The sequence below is a fragment of the Podarcis vaucheri genome (genome assembly GCF_965113315.1).
Source record: "Podarcis vaucheri genome assembly, chromosome: 12".
Classification (NCBI taxonomy): Eukaryota; Metazoa; Chordata; class Lepidosauria; order Squamata; family Lacertidae; genus Podarcis; species Podarcis vaucheri.
Window position 1 is genome coordinate 40,457,660 of NC_138750.1, and position 17,469 is coordinate 40,475,128.

The following is a 17,469-nucleotide window of genomic DNA, read 5'->3' on the forward strand; positions in this document are numbered from 1 at the left end:
CGACGGGCGAGCTGCGAGCTCGGCGGGCAGCGCCTCCGTCTGCAGCGCCCGCCTCGCGGCTCTCATTCCCTGCCCCTGCCAAAGCTCACTCAGCCAAGCCGCGCTCTCCTTCCTGCCTCGCTTTGCTGCCTCCTCCCCCCCTCACCCCCAAAGCTTGGAGGTTCCCCGGCAAGGGGGAGGGAAAAAAATTGAAAACTTTCACTTTCGTGCGTCCCTCCTGGCGTGACGCTGCGCGCTGACGTCACGGGGCTGTAATGGTGGTGTGCCGCGAGATTTTTTTCATTAAACAGGTGTGCCGTTGCCCCAAAAAGGTTGGGAAACACTGTACTAATGTATTACTGATCTTATGGGGAGAAAGTGTGGTAATGGAAAGAGAATAAAATTCATTGGGAATTTTAACAAGCCAAGGGAGGCTGTGTTATGTCAGGAGTGGGGAACTTTTTTTGAACCTCAGGGGCCACATGCCAATAGAGGGTGAGAGCAGAGACAAAGCAACAAAGTTCCATTTCACCTTTGTACAGAAGGTTACTTTCTGCACACATCCACACATCCCTCAGTGTCCTTCATACAGGCAACCAACAGCCATCATCAGACACATTCCAGTCAGGCAAAACACTTGAGTATGAAATAGGGCTAGTGAGTGGTGTGGACTGAGGAGAGAGAAGACAGCTGATGAGGGTTGTGCTTCATAGTCCAAAAAGAAATTAAAGGAGAATTAGCAGCACTATAGGGTTCCACAAGAACCCCAGATCTACTACCTTTAATTTAAGGGAGATACAGTGAGTCCCTTATTTTCTTACCAAGCAAGTCTGGGACCATTCTTGTCCCTAGGATCCCTGGAATACACATACAAGATTAAGCTGCCCCCTTTCTCCAACCTATTAAGTCCTTCCTGAAAGCTCTGTAGTTTCTTCCAACTAGCATTTCTTCACCTCAGGTTGGCTCCTCCCTCCAGGTAAGTTAAGCAAGGTCTTTAATTTTCTGCTTCTGCCTCTTCAGGGAGATGTGCCACTCTGCCCTTCCAGTCCGATCCTGCCTCAGCTGGGGTAGGTGGGGTCTGTTTGGAGCTCTATAAACAGCCATTACTGTTTTTTTCAGAGCAGGGGAGAAACTTGTTTTTTCTCCTTTTTCTTTTCCTCACCCTGTCAGTGAGTTACTGCCTTCTTCCCCTTAGTCTTCTTCACCACTGGAGGATGATTTGCAAACAATGACAAGCAGGGTAGACCAGTACCCTGAAATCCTTTACTGTGGGACATATGCACTTGGTGTGGCTGATGGTGTTTTGCCAAGGAACATGGTGATGGGTAGCTGGCACCTTTGTCTCCTCAACTGGTCAGGGCATGCTTGGGCAGCCTCCTGATCTGCGGATGCAGCTTTAACACGGGTGCTGATGTTTTTCAAATAGAAGCATTGTTTGAAGCAGGTCTGCCAACTGGAGCTGGCTCAGAACTCCTTTGCAGGTTACTTGGAAGTGTGCATACAGCATGAGAACCTTCTTGTACAAGGTGCTGCCATTGATGAGGATACACCAATGGTTCATGCTTTCTAGCCATAGATTCAGTGCCTCATCCCACATGTGACTGGGGATCTTGGCAGTTGTAGGTGTACTGGGACTTGCTGTCCCTGAAGCCTGGAGTTTCTTCTCCCTTATATTAATAGCACATATGTTGGACTCATTCCTGCCAAACTTGCATGCCACAGCACATGCTCATGCAGTCCTGTAAACAGTCCATCACTTCCAATTTCTCCTCAGGCTTGGGCACCAACCGCTGCCTCTTGGGTTTGCCATCACTCGAGGAAGATGATGGCGCTGTGTGTTTAGGTGCCATCTCAAAGAACAGCTAAAAAACCCCTCCAAACTCCACCACAATCACCCCCTCCCAACCTCCTTCCTCAAACTCCAACTCTGCACAAGTCTCAGTGCAAGGGCTCTTGGGATTGCAATTACAGCGGCCTATGGGATTGCTAGGTTCTGTTTTCATTCCTTTTCTAACTTCTTCGCACATCTTCTGGGAATGTTTTAGCAATTTTAAAATTCACTTCCAGAATCGGCGCAATGTGCGTATACACGGTCATGTGCATATTGAACACGCATAAATAGGGGGCTGCCTGTAAACATCATCATCACAATAACACACACACACACACACACGTGGCATATTTAAAAGGCCATAGGTTGTTTAACTTGATTCTTACAGTTTCAGTATTTATACCCTGATGGAATGGAAAGGACTTTAAAAATTCTTTTGAAAATAAGAACTGAAAAAAGTTCAGGCAACAGAATAGTGTTTGATTAGAAAACGGGATGCTCTGATTATTTCCCCCATATCTCCTAATGAGCAGCTTGTTCTAACAAAGGTTGTAAGTGAATTGCTTTTTGAGCCTCTGCCTCTAATTCGCCTCTCTAAGGATCTGCCCCCTTTTGGAGAGCTAAATCTTCTTAAAGTGCCAGTCATGTCACCAGATGAGATCTCAAAATACCCATTTCCTGGATCATTAATACTATCTTGTACACAAGTGACTGTATAGAAAGAAAAGTGTGCATATACTGTAGTGAGATGAACTGCAACAGCCCTTGGCTATTCCTACTAAGTGAACAGGATTCTTGCTGTTTTTCAAGTACAGCCCTATACTTGGAGCCAATCATTGCAGGGCCAGCTACATGCAATTAGCATGGGACTTTTGAATAACTGACCTATGCCTTTCAACTGTACACTTCTACTTATAGAAGTGGATTAAGATAACACATCTTTGTGGCTGTCTTTCCTTGCTTGTGGAATATTTTTACTGGTGCAGCTTGCCAAATCATAATTTCCTTAACTGCCTACAGCAAGAGGTTTTGTTTTTGTATCAGAGAACAATATTTAAAGACCATTTCAACCGTGGGAAACAAGTACTGAAGCTCTGTATCCCAGCTGTAGAAAGTATATCACTAAGATAGTGAACTTTTAAGAGAAAACTAAGGAACTTCAAGACTATATGAACACAGTGAAGAAGTGTAAAATTCGACAAAGATATGTACCTTTACGACAATGAAGATTTTGAAGGGGTAAGTTGTGAACATATTGTATGTGAGCGGGTTGGGTAGACATGTAAAATTTCTGATTATTTTTGAACCATAAGGGGAAATATGCCATCACCCCACTTTTTGAGGGAATGGGGAAATGGGTATTTGTGAAAAACTGAAATACAGGCAATATTCACTTTTTGTGTCTAACCTAAACTTAGTTTATAATCTTTTGTATATTTATAAAATTTAAAAGTAGATATGCTTTCTAACCTCCAACAGTAATTGCAAATATACCCACTTTATTTATTTTATTTTGAATGTTTTTAAACTGCTTTTCAAGACTACATCATTCTGTTCTATTAGATGAATGTGCAATCTGCTATACCCTTAGGTATCTAAGTATGCAGTACCTTTTCCCAGTTGTGAAAACAAGGACAAATAAAATAAATAAAAACAATGTCATAATAAACAAGAGGAAGAGTTTCTTATCTATGCTTTGAGCTGCAACATTATTATGTAGAAGCATAGCTCATATTTTCAGGGACAAATAAATGCCCTAGTAAATTTGGCTGTGCTGTTGAACTTATCAGTAGTACAGTATCATTATACATATCAAATATAGTAATAGTGGACAAAATTAGCTATCCTGGAATCTTATATATTAATATGAGATCCCTTTCCAACATGGTAAATAATATAGCTTGATAATATATCTTAATTTTATTTCTTGAATCAGAATTAATGTTACAGCTTCTGATTCCTTTCTTTCAGTTTGATCTTCACATGCTAGTTTGTTCCTTGAATAAAAATAGACCCATACAAACAGTCATCAGTTGTTGTTTTTTACTACAGTAGATGGAGGAGTTTGAGACAACTGAGTGTTGTACAAATGCTGCAGCACAGTTGTTGACAGGAGTGATACCCGGTCAGATTATAATACCTGCATTTGGAGTTTTGTACTGGTTGCTGATTTGTTACCAGGACAAGATCAAGGTCTTACTATTGGTGTATAAAACTTTTAATGGCTTGGAACCTGTTTACTTGCGGGATCACAAGTGTGTCCACTCTACCACTTTAGTCTGCAGAACTAGCATTGTTACACATGCCACATTGTACTTGTTATATAGCTATAAGAAATTGGTATATTAGTGTGGTACCACCCACACTTTGGAATTCCCTGTCTATCGTTTCCTGCTTGGCAGGGGGTTGGACTCGATGGCACTTGTGGTCTCTTCCAACTCTATGATTCTATGATTCTATGATTCTAAGTTCCTTTGCTTGTACTCTTTTCCGCACCTCCTTAAAATATCCAGAAACGTTGGTGTTGATGTGTTTTAATTTTTTTACTGTTAATATTAGTGAACTTTATATGTTTTAAATAGTTTTAAACTTTTTATTTTAACATATATTGTCAATCAAGCATCATATATATTTTTTGTTAAATAAATAAAATAAAGACAAGACTTTGTCCCCATGCTGCAGGAGAAATATGCTTTGGAGTCTCTCAAAGTGCAATTCTGCACCAAATACCTGAAACATGTATTCTGCGTTCTGTGCTTTGCAACATTTGAAAGTAGTTTCCTTGCATTATGTTTTGAAGTACATTACTTCTCTAGTATAGAATCATAGAATTGTAGAGTTTGAAGGGAACTCAAGGATCATCTAGTCTAACTCTCTGCAATGCAGGAATCTCAACTAAAGCATCCATGACAGATGGCCATCCAACCTCTGCTTAAAAATCTTCAAGGAAGGAGAGTCCACTACATTCTCAGGAAGACCTTTCCGCTGTCAAAGAGCTCTTACCGTCAGAAAGTTCTTCCTGATGTTTAATTGGAATCTCCTTTCTTAGAATTTGAAGCAATATATCATTATATTATATTATTAAGAGAAGGATTCCAATAACCTTGAAAAAAGTAGTTAACTTATTGCTTGCCTATGTAATGTGTGTAATGTGAAGGTGGGATATAAATATTTAAACAGTAACATCCACATGTAATATTTGCTTTGCTTTTTCAATATAAGAGTTTTGCAGTAGAATGAATTGGCTTTAATAACATTATTTTAAACATAACTTCTTATATGTAAAAATACTGTAATCATCATCCAGATTTTTCAATTTCCTCCCAAATTTCAATTCCCTCCCCTTTTTATCCCCCCCCCTATTTTGGACCCCCCTCCCCCACCTAGGCTTACAGATTTTTTGTTTGGTGTTGGGATATAAAGTTGAATGTGTTTAAGAACCCATGAGGTCCCAATTGAAGAAAATATTTTCATATCCTTATCCCACACAAGCAATTATTTCTGAGTCACTGCACAACAAAGTACAGCCGGAAGTGTGACAGAGAAATTAGGGGTTTTCACTTAGATTCAAAACGTGCTGTTAATTACAATTACAGGAAAAGATTAATTCTGAATCTCAGTAGTGTAGACTAGAAACACAGTGATATAAATTCAACCTACTCCTTGCAAATATAGTACAACAATAAAAACAGCAGTTTATTATTAAAATAATAATAGAAATAGAAAAAAAATTGCTGTAGCATTGTGGTCATTAGTAGCTTTGTGGTCATTAGGTGATTTGGGGCAAGGGGCAAGCAGGCCTTGGACTAGCTCCTTGATGTCATGGTAGGCTGGATAAGGGCAAATAAACTGAACTTGAATCCCAGCAAGAGAGATCTCTGTTGGTAATGGTTCCCATGTCTGAGAAATAGAAGTTGTCTGCAATGAATGAACGTAGATGGCTGCCTCATACTGTGTACTGGATGAGAGCCAACAAACTGAAGCTCAATCCAGATAAGGCTGAGGTACTGTTGGCCAGTTCCCTAGACTACCTGACTGCAGAGAGGTTGCCTGCTCTTGATGGGGTTTAACTCCTTCTGAAGGAGCAGATAGGCAGCTGTGGGCTACGTCTGGATCATTTTGTTGTCACTTGAGGCTTAAGTGAGCTCAGTGGCAAGGAGTGCCTTTCATCAGCTTTGGCTAGTGGCCCAGCTGTGCCCCTATCTGAACTGGAATAGCCTAACTACTGTTGTCAATGCTCAGGATACCTCTAGGTTAGATTATTTCAATATGTTATACATGGTGCTGCCTCTGTAAATGGTTCGGAAGCTTCAGCTGGTGCAGAATTTGGTGGCTAGGTTGCTTACTGAGGCAAGACAGTTTGAGCATATTACACCATCCTGACCAACTGCACTGGCTGACAATTAGTTTCAGTGCCCAATTCAAAGTGCTGGTTTTGACCTATAATCCTTAAATGGCTCAGGACTGCAATATCTTAAGGACTGCCTTTTTATGCCTTGAGATCACAGATGAAATGTGGAAGAAGAAGAAGAAATTAAAGAAGCAATGGCTATATCAAGATATGAAACAAATATGAAAATATCTTGACCGCTCACTACAGTACTTCAAATAGTGCAAATGCCTAAATTATTAGTGGAAATATTTCCTTTTGTTTTGATTCTATGATCCTGAAGGTGATAGTTCCTTTCTAAAGCTAACAGGACCAGTGGTCAGGGATGATGGGAGTTGTAGTCCCAAAACATCTGGAGGGCCAAGTTTGGGGGTGCCTGGGATAGAGGCACACATACTGTATATATATTAAAGAGGTAAGACACCGTCCTAATTAGAAAACAGATAATTCATTGTTGAAATACTCTTGACGAAACAAAAACCATGTTTGCAGTATCTATAAATTGTCGCCTTTCACCTCCTCTTTCTAATTGTATTGCTGTTTTGTTGTTGTTATGGTTATCCTGAATGCCTACTGTGCTGGTAATGTGGTAGCTGAAGTGAGAGAAATACTTTATCGTTTGTTATATATTTCTGTGGTAAGCTCATTTATATGCCACTCTTAATTTAGAAGATTCCAGAGCAGTTATTAATCCAGAAACTATAATTAGTATCATGTCTTCAAGTATGTTCTTTGTGATTCAGTCCTAATTAAGCATTTCTAAGTTCAATTTATTTCAGTGGTAGAGTGAAGTATATTCAGTGGGACTTAGAATTGCTTAACCTTAATGAGCTCATAGTTTCATGCTAGTAAATACAGGACAGGTTCAATTTAATTTGGTTTTTTTTTCTTTTACAACATGTTTAGGCTACATTGCAATGTTCCTTTCCCCCCTCCCCAATTAAATGCATTACCAGTCCTTCACTGGCAGCTACCAGGGCAGGTTACAACAATTTAGTTTTTAAATGGTTAAACAGATTGCAATCACTGGAATAGGAAAGGCCCTGGAAACATGGATCTCATGTAGCAAAAGCCAGTCCAAAGCTGTGGGCTTTCAGCATTAGCTGAAAGCTGTTTGGTGAAGAAGCCAGACACACCTCTGTGCAGGAGGAATTCCACAACTTAGCGGCTCCTGCAGAGAATGCCCTTTCTCAGGACACCCCTACCCCAACCTTCTGAGGGCAGAGGAAATACCAAGAGGACCACATCTGCTCATCTTAACACCTGGGAGGGTCTGTAGAGAAAGAGAGAAGGTCTTTCAGATATTTGAGGCCTAAATCATTTATGGCTCTAAACACCACCATGTTTTGCACCTTGAACTGCATAAGAAATGAACTGGCACCCAGTGCAGCTATTTTAAAACAGGGGTTATTTGATTTCTAAAGGCAGTCCCAGCTAGTAAGGTGGCTGCTTCATTTTGGACCAGTCATCATCAAGGCCATTTCCACTTATAGCACACAGCAATAATCCAATCTGGAACTTTCCAGAGAATGGAATACCATGGCCAAGTCACCTCACCAAGAGGCTATAGCTGACCAACCAGCCATAGCTGGAAATAGGCAGTCCTGGTCAACAAGGGCTACCTGGGCCTCAAGTCACAATGTTGGCTCCAGGAGTACTCCTAGGTTACAAACCAGCCAGTAGTTTTATAATGTACAGCAAAACAAACAAAATATTTTGTTTAGTCATAGGAGCAAAAAAAAGTGCTTGTATTCAGCATTACTGATCTTTACAAATTAATCCAGTTGACCTACATTTTTGTACAATTTAAAATTGTTCCTTCAGGCTAATAAATGAGCCGTCTCATCTGAAATGTAGCTTTTATTCTAATTGTACAATTCACCTATTACCTGAGGCAGAAATCTTCAAATGTTGGTGCTTCAGAGTTTAGAATGACTTTCTATAGTTCATCTTGGTGTATACCCAAGGCTACAACTTTTAATTCCCTGCTCCAGGATGTAGTTCTGTGAGTATACGTGCATAGCATTCAAAGGTAAAATTGTACCAGTAGTGGATTCATGAACTAGCATACATTGCCCATTCCTGAACATGCTTATTCAAAAGTAAGGTCCAGTTAATTCATTCATTAACTGATCTTACTTTGGATGATAACATTGTTCACTGAACACTGGGTAAGGGGATCGAGCACAATGAGAGGCTCAACTCCTGACTTTCTTGTGTATCACCAAACCCTTCTACAGAGTCTGCATACTAATATGAACCATGAAAAAAGTAGAATGTAGTATTTATTTAGAGAAGATTTATAGTCTCTGGGGTGGCAGGCAGAACATTATACAGAACAGGTGAGCTGTTTGCTCCATCTTGGTACCTACTCCATGTTACAGTGGAACCTTGGTTGTCAAATGTAATCTGTTCTGAAAGACCAGTCGACTTCTGAAACATGCAACAACTAAGGCTCAATGGGTGGTCGGGAAAGTCTGTGGTGAAAATTGAGAAATGTGCCTTGGAAGCCATTCAACTTCCCAGGCGCATTCGAAAATGGAAGCAACAAGAGAGAGCCTGACCTCTGATGATTGTCAGCTTGTGCCAGCTGAGCCCAGTAGGGGCGGGCAAAGCTCCCCCCCCCCTTGGGGGAGCATTGAGGGCATAGACAAGGATCACCATCTTCAAATCTTTATGTTTTCTTGGACTTGTATTATGGGCCTGGGAGGAGGGAGGAGTCAGCTGGAGGGAATAGGGCATAATGAGCTGGCCCTGTCATGTTTTCTTCATAGTACCAAAGCTATGGTAATGTCTCTGAGAAGTGATCATGGATTTAATTTTAAGAGATGAGGCTATGTTCCTATGCACACCTGTTTGGCAGTAATCCTTATTAAACTCAGTTGAATTTATTTCAGGATAAACAAACATAGGATTGTATTGCATGTGTAGGTTTATTGTTGCATTCAGATATTTTAAGCCATTTTTAAGGTAAATGTACTAAAATAAATTAAAATCTATTTAAATTTTAAAATATGTGATATATATGTAAAGCCTTAATTCCCCCCTTCTTTTCTGGCGTATGTCAGTAGCTAGTGTACTAGTGGGTAAGAATGCATAATGAAAAGATGAAAGGAATTGCTTTTCCATGAAAAGGCATTATGTACTCCCCCTCCGGGACTTCTGAGATTTTTCATAGAATTCTTGAATCATCCCCAATACAAATCTGGTGAAATCTTGGAAAGACCTTGGAAAAATACAAGTCTGAAATCTTAGAAAGACCTGGCTAATACCAAGTGCTTCCTTGCCTGCACTCTATCTTCGCTTTAGCCAGTCTCTCTCTAATTCACAGGTCTAATTAAAACCTCACAGGTGTTTTGTCTAGGATTGTAAAAAGTTACTTCTGAATGGATTGTATGGGTAATATATTTTACTCACTGTCCAAGTGTCAAACTCCAGGACATCATTATTAGAAATAGTTACTATAGCATTAGTGAAATAATATTGTAACTCTTATTTAGAGGGTGCCCCTAGTCAGTTGTATCTATGTGAAGCCCCAGGAAACATGGGTCTAGTTGAACAGCAAAAGATCTGATAATGACTTCATAATCATAATCATAATATTATTTTATATCCCACCCATCTGGCTGGGTTTCTCCAGCAACTCTGGGTGGCTTACAACATATAAAACACAACAAAACGTCAAACATTAAAAAACCAAGATATCCTATACAAGCAACAAACGAAGAGGAAGAGGAAGAGGAGGAGGAGGAGGAGGAAGAAGAAGAAGAAGAAGAAGAAGAAGAAGAAGAAGAAGAAGAAGAAGAGGTTTACAGTTATACCCAAATTAAAATAACCACCAACCCCAACTTATTATTTACCCAACCCAACAAAAATGAAACAGAGGAACCCAAATTAGAATGATTAATTTATTTATTTAATTAAAATGAATTAAAAGATGGGGGACCAAAGCACAGTGCTGTAAGTATAATAGGGTATAATATACCCTAAGTATAATAGGGTTGATTTTGGAGAACTTTAAAAGCACCCTTTGTACATTCTTGAGATCACCCAATTTACTCTTTATTTTAAAAACACAGACTACCTTCTCACACATCAATGCCTAAGTTGGTACGTTTATGCTGTTCAATGAACCATTGTTATGCAAGTGCTAAAAGCATTCACCAACTCATCCATTCCCCTAGGCTAGTTTATATGTTAAAAGTTGAGCATATGGACTAATATTTGTCTCTGGTTTTAACATTTGGGCTAGTTTTGTTTTGAGACACATCCAAAACGTTGGCTGTAACCCAGATGCATTTTGACAGCCTAACATGTATAAGGTACTTTGTCTTCATGGGCCCTCAATTTCACTGCTGCATTGACTTTTTGAAAAATGCTCTTCCATTCTTAACCCAAGGAGGTTTATATCAGCACCTGGCATGTAGAAAAGAAGACATTGCCAACTGTCTCCATGTTATCTTAGAACCAGTTACCTTGGTAGGAAAAACTCAGCAAACATCCATTGTGTTTACATTCCTGCTGAGAAGTATTACACATTTGATGAATGCTGATGATCTGTTTTAGATTGTGTTAGCGCTGTTAAGTTCTAGTAGTATGGGGAGATGATGCAGAGGTACCTGGTATGTAGACTAAATAGTGGGAAATATATAAAGCTTTATAATTCCTAAATTCAGTAGTTAGATTGCGAGCCCTTCAAATTTAGATGATTTCTCACAAGACTCCCAAATTCTGTATTCAGGGGGGAAAGGGCACATAGAAACTGTAAATAGGGATTGTGACATACTAGATTTGTTTAAAGAAACCTTCAACAGATAAAATGTTATAATCAGCTGTTTCTAGGGAAGGAGAGAACTGAGGTTACCTAGGGGTAATGACTAGTGTAATTACTGGGACATTGGAACCTGCAATTATAGAATCTTCTTACTGAGAAATGAATAAAAGCCCTGAGAGGTTTCACTTCCCATGATGAATTGTTTGTATACTGTTGTTTGCAACCAAGTACGTTTTGGATATGAATCCCTGCATTTTAATTCTTAAATGGCAGTGTGTCATTAGTTAGCTTTGGAATTATTTGCCATTCAATGTATAGATTAGGAAGTGTATAGTTTGATATTACAATTTTCTTTTATATTGCTTATAAGAATTTAAACGTTGAATACAGTGGTACCCCGCAAGACGAATGCCTCGCTAAACGAAAAACCCGCAAGACGAAAGGGTTTTCCGATTTTTAGAGGCTTCGCAAGACGAATTTCCCTATGGGCTTGCTTCGCAAGACGAAAGCCCATAGGGAAATCTCCTGGGACAGCGGGGAAGTGCAGCGCACCTTCTCCTCTGTTCCCAGACCTGTCCTGAAGGCTTGTGGTGGGAGGTCCGGGAACAGAGGAGAAGGCACGCAGCGCTTCGCCTCTGTTCCCGGGACTTGCGTGGGAGGAGGGTTTTTCCTCCCCACCGCCAACATTCAGAACAGCATTCTGAATGTTGGCGGTGGGGAGGAAAGCCCTCCTCCCACCGCAAGCCTTCAGGACAGGTCCGGGAACAGAGGGGAAGGCGCGCAGCGCTTCTCCTCTGTTCCCGGACCTGTTTTGAAGACTTGCGGTGGGAGGAAGGTTTTCCTCCCCACCGCCAACATTCAGAAGGCTGTTCTGAAGGCTGGCGGTGGGGAGAAAAGTCCTTCTCCCCCCGCCAGCCTTCAGAAGAGGTCTGGGGACAGACTGTCCCTGGACCTGGTCTGAAGGCGGTCTCCATAGGAACGCATTAATTGATTTTCAATGCATTCCTATGGGAAACCGTTCTTCGCAAGACGAAAAACTCGCAAGAAGAAAAAACTTGCGGAACGAATTAATTTCGTCTTGCGAGGCACCACTGTATTTCCCATTTTTTAATTTATATTTTCAATGCAAATTGTTATCTGTAAGTAGAATCAGTGGTATTGCACTAAGCCTCCCCCCTCCTTTTAATGAGTGGACAGCAGGTGGTGGGATAACTTGCTCCAGGGTTTGAAGGAGAAGGGGGCAGATGCTTTAAAGAGTTTTTTCAACCCTCCCTCCTATCTCAAAGCCTTTTGCAAGTCTTCCCATGATCATTTCTTAATGTCAACAACTTCTTAGCCAGGCTTCCTCAACCTCGGCCTTCCAGATATTTTGAGACTACAATTCCCATCATCCCTGACCACTGATCCTGCTAGCTAGAGATCATGGGAGTTGTAGGCCAAAAACATCTGGAGGACCAAAGTTGAGGAAGCCTGTTCTTAGTTATAGACCATTGGCAGGATTTGTGCCTCATTGCCGATTACATTTGGCTTCCTTAGTTTGTTATTAAGGATTATTTCTGATGCTTTAGTGAGATAAATTCTACGGATGTGGGTTGCCTAATTCGGAGTGGGGGGCTGTTCTGGTTTGCTTTTTCTAATTTAGGTCATTTTGTGGGGAGCAGACCTTTTGGGGCTGTGTGTTGCTCCAAGAAGCATGTGCTGCTCATGTTTGCAGGCTTACATAAATGCATATAAATAATATAGAATCAAATTAATTGTATATAGCTTTACTCACAGGAATCTTTGGCGTTTGTAACTGATAATGCTGAATCTACTTGGAGGAACATATTGCATTAGTGACAATTAATTGTTTCTTTTTAATTCTTTTGATGATTACTTCAATTGAGTTTAAATTTTGTATCTAGTTCAATTTGTTTGATTAGTTGGATTGTTCAACATTATGATATATTGTTTTGTTATGAGATTGCTCATAGTGGCTTACAGCCATTAAAACAGCAATGCAAATATACTGGACGAGTGACAATTTTCTAAATTAAACAAGCAGTGGTAGGCTTGATTGTTAATGGTCAGAGACCATTAGGGGACAAGTTTGTTCTCCACACCAATATTTACCAATACAGCCTGATTACCTTTCACATGCACAGCCTCTACCCATATAAAGCAACCTGGACTCTGTGATCATCACCTGAGGCCCTTCTTTGTGTGCCTCCTCCACAAGAGGTCCAGAGGGGGGCAACACGAGAATGGATCTTTTCTGCAGCGGCTCCCCATTTGTGGAATGCTTTGCCCAGGAAAGTTTATCTGGTGCCTTCAGTATACATCTTTAGGCACCAGGCAATAATGTTTCTCTTCAACCAGGTCTTTGGGTGATTAATATTCTGCAGCCTTTTCAATGTGATTGTGGAAGGGGGGACGGGGCAGGCGGTTATTGCTTGTTTTGTTTTTGTTTTAACTATTTATTTTGTGCTTTTTGTCTTGTGAATCTCCCTGAGATCTTCAGGTGAAGGTGGTATATAAATTTAATATATTTATAATAATGTACATGCATGGCTGCAATTTATTTGAAAGGGGGGAAATTGGGGAGTAGGGAAAATATGGTAACAGACACATAGCTATCACCTCCAATAGTGAAAAATTCAGAAGCAGAGTTGAAGAAGGGAGTAGGGGTGAAGGTTATGCAGAGCATTTCCTTTTTCCTTTGCTCACAGCTTCTAGCAGGTGTTTGGAGGTGGGCAGGGACAGCTCCAAAGAGTGGCCTGGTTAGGAATTTTCATAAGCATGAAGATAGCAAAGGGTCTGCTGGTCCAGCACTAACACCATTCTCACTATTCATAGAATGCCCAAGGAAGTCAGAGGAAGAAAGGCAAAATTACATGTTTCACATTTTCAAGGTTCAGGGGTCTCCCTGAAAATGACTTGCTCACCATCTTAAAAAACCTGGAGACTATAGTGGAAAAAGGTGTTAGAAGTGTTCATTTTTGCCTTATGAGGGCCTGAACCCATTGTTGGTTCAGGGTATCATGGGTCAAAAAGCTTCATCCCCATCCCTTGTTCAGGTCTATGCCCCATGTTCTGTCCATTACAGTGGCCACGGTGTTGGATGGGGAATATGGAATAGGGGATTCTTCCTCTCTCTCTTCCTCACATGACAGCACAATATAAATACATTTTAATCCTTCAACATAAGCCCTGCAGTACGTGATAACACACGAATTACTATTATCAACACAATACTGTACTCTATTGGGGGGGATCCAAATCTTAATCTGGCAAAATAAGTGGTGTTTGTCTATGCAGTGTGATTCTCATTAAAAACTCAGGAATGAGCAGTATGTGACATAGCCTAGACATTGAGTGAAAGAAATACATTTTATGACAGATATTACAAAAAAATAATAAAAAATGGAGCACAATAGCAGCTATTTCTGCTTTCAAGAGACCTTGCCGTTTTCCAGCTGTTTACCCTTGAGAAGTAAAGTGGTAATTTGACATAGACTAGCAACACAGTGTGATGTGAGCATCTGCGTAAAAGGCTGTTCATATGGAGCATGCCCAGTGATGTGAAAAGCTTCTAGCCCCACCCCCACCACACACCGAGCTCTGAAGAGATGAAATGAACTTTGCACTTGCAAATGTTACATTTTGCACAGGATTTGTAAAGATTCTTTTATAAGCACTGTATTCTAAACAGTTAAAAAAAATAGGCAACAAAGGCAGTTAACAAATAACAGCAGCAAAGGCAGGTTTTTTTTGTATGTACTGAGGATTGCATCAGTGTAGCATCTCTTACATTATATTTGGTCTGGAAATTCCCCCCACTGAATTAATTAAACATCTTTGCTTTTTGGTGCCATGGGAAAATTAAAAATTTACTTACACTAGAACAGAGACATTGAGGACTTGCAAAACTGAGGAAAGAGCTTGCAGCAGAGCATGGATAGGAAAAGAACAGTGATTCTGCGGTGTTCAGTGTGCACATGTTTTATGAGAATCAGTGCTGGGCTCTGCAGCTGCGGACAATAACTAAGCTGTCTGGCTAATGAAGGCCACCTGGATCAGGCTTCTGAAAAGAGCCAAAGGAGGACGGCTGAAGAATTCTGATATCTGTGTAAGCTCTAAATTTCAATTCGCTGGCATATTTTGCATTGCAGGTGGGATGGGGGAAGGCTTTCATTCTGTTTGAATTAGCAGTTTCCATTCTTTTGCTTGCAACAAGGAGGAAAATCTGAGATGTAAGTTGTTTACATAGTTATTCTAGCATTGTGACCAGGGGTTGGACATGTGCTTGACTCCAGACATGTTCTGTCAGCTGCAATTTGATTTGTGGTCATTTCTTTGTTTTTGCTGAAGGGCTGAGATTTGTGCCGTGTTATTTTTTCTGATGGGAAAAGATAGTGTCAGGTGAGGAGGTTCTCTGCAGTTAAGATAAAATTAATAGGTTAAAGCAGACACTGAGGTGCTTCTCAGGTGTAAGGATTTCTCTTAGCAACTTCATATTTTTTATCTGAATGCTGCTTTTAGTGAGACTCAAATGGCCTTATTTGTGGCTTGCTTATCTAAAGCTATCCTTGAAACAGCTGCACGTCCTTCAGCTCTGCACTGCACCATTACGGTTACTTCACGGAAACTAGCTCTGCATAGCAAAAGGCATATGCAGATTAGAATGAAGGAGAAACAGCAAGTATAGAGCTGGAGAAAGAATGCTGGTTTTCAGAATAGCCTCAGGGTTAAAACAATTTACATAGTAATTCTTTTTCTCATTGATGCTATTGGGAATCACAGGTTTTTAGAATTTGTTAAACGAGGATTTATATCAAAGTGCTGCAAATAAGAATTCTGAACTAGTATATATTTTTAAAGAACACAACACAGTTTTCTTCATTTGTAATATATTCCTTTTGTCCAGGGTTCGGCGGACTCCTACACTAGCCGTCCATCTGATTCAGATGTATCTCTTGAGGAAGACAGAGAGGCAGTGCGGAGAGAGGCAGAGCGACAGGCCCAGACGCAGCTGGAAAAGGCAAAGGTAAGATGCTGTTTCACTCTCTAGATTAATGGAAATGTTGTTTCTAGTAGAACCTGTTGTCTTACTAAATCATCATTGACATCTTTTCCTATGCATGATAAAGGCACAGTACAACGCTCATTTGCCCCTAGTATTTTCTAACTACTATAGTCAGTTTTATAGAAAAAACGAAGCACTTGGATTTTGCATATGAAAAACTAGTGAAAAGTTGCTTTTCAGTAAATATATAGAGATATTCCAGAATCTTATATAGAACATGGAATCCCAGATTCTCTCCCTGCGTATGAATACTACTATTTTTCTTTGGTGATTTTGAATTGTGAGTATATGGGGCCAAAGATGTGTGTGATAATATTGTTGGTAAAAGGATGTTGTTTAAAAGCAACTCTTGCATCACTCTTTTTATGCTGCTGCTGCTGCTCCTTTGACTTCACTTGTTGCCTTCCATATATGTCTTAGTACAATAATTTTAATGTAATTTTAATTATCTCTATCTTTAGTTTCTTTAGAATGTAGTCTTTCACATCTATATTCTCTAGTCTCTTTACCTCACACTGTTCTTTAAAAAAAATCTTTCTAATATTCCATATACTTGTTCATCCTATTTTTCTCATTGTCTGATTATATGTGTATATATTTATTTTAAAATGTATCTCCCACCTAATTCAGAAATTGTATTGCCGCTTGCCACCAAGTTCAACAAAATCCACCCTGTGTTTAAAACCATCTTCCAAATAAACAATTTAAAAGGTCATGTTAAAGCATCATCAAGGTCTTCAGCATTAAAGCCTCTTCTTTAGGGAAAGGCTTTGCAACGTTATTCTGAGGATTTTAAGTTGTGTGTTTTCACTCTTAGTATATTGATGAATGTGCATTGATTCCAGGAACAAGCATTTACCTAATCTTAAAGATTTGGTCCAATCTTTGGAAAGGTTGCCTGATCCTTTTTTCATAACTAAGGTATGCTAGATCACTGGTAGCTTTTTGAGGATGTTACACTTGATTTCTTGGGGGGGGAATGCTTATGCTATGACATTCTTAAATAATGGGCTGTTCATAGTCATAGCCAATTGCTTGGAGGCTTCAAGCCCTTTGCAATAAGACAAATTTGTGGTACTGGCCTTTGAGGTGCACTTTTTTAGATGGTCCATTTAAGAGCCTTTGAGCTCTGTCTTTTTAGGTTTCCTGCTGAATCTGATGTGCTCTCCCAGCTGCCCTGAAGGAATACTGTTGTGTTCTCTCCCAGCTGCCCTGCTTTAATTCTGAACTATGGAGACAGAAAGCTGCTAAAGGGTTGCAAAATTTAGATCAGTAACTTTTGTATTTTCCCATGATGGCCACCCTGAGAAGTAACTAATGGGTCTGGGTTGTCAGAGTTTGATAGCTGTGAATATATGTGACGGTTTCTTCCTACTCTTACAGACTGCATTTTTATGATACAAATCAACTGCTCTAGGAAAGAAAATGTA

The 17,469-nt window shown here is 40.1% G+C and overlaps 1 protein-coding gene across 10 annotated transcripts in view; it reads left to right on the forward strand.

Annotated features, from left to right (window-relative positions):
- Window positions 1–17,469, forward strand: part of CACNB2 (calcium voltage-gated channel auxiliary subunit beta 2) — a 122,767-nt gene that overhangs the window by 65,788 nt on the left and 39,510 nt on the right. For 6 of the 10 annotated variants that reach the window (XM_082193208.1, XM_082193211.1, XM_082193210.1 and 3 more), the window contains one exon: window positions 15,881–16,000. In XM_082193208.1, coding sequence (XP_082049334.1) covers window positions 15,881–16,000 — 120 coding nt within the window. Of the gene's footprint in view, window positions 1–2,750; window positions 3,050–14,566; window positions 15,083–15,186; window positions 15,207–15,880; window positions 16,001–17,469 lie in introns of those variants that run through there. The other 4 variants (XM_082193215.1, XM_082193213.1, XM_082193216.1 and 1 more) reach the window with 4 other exon arrangements.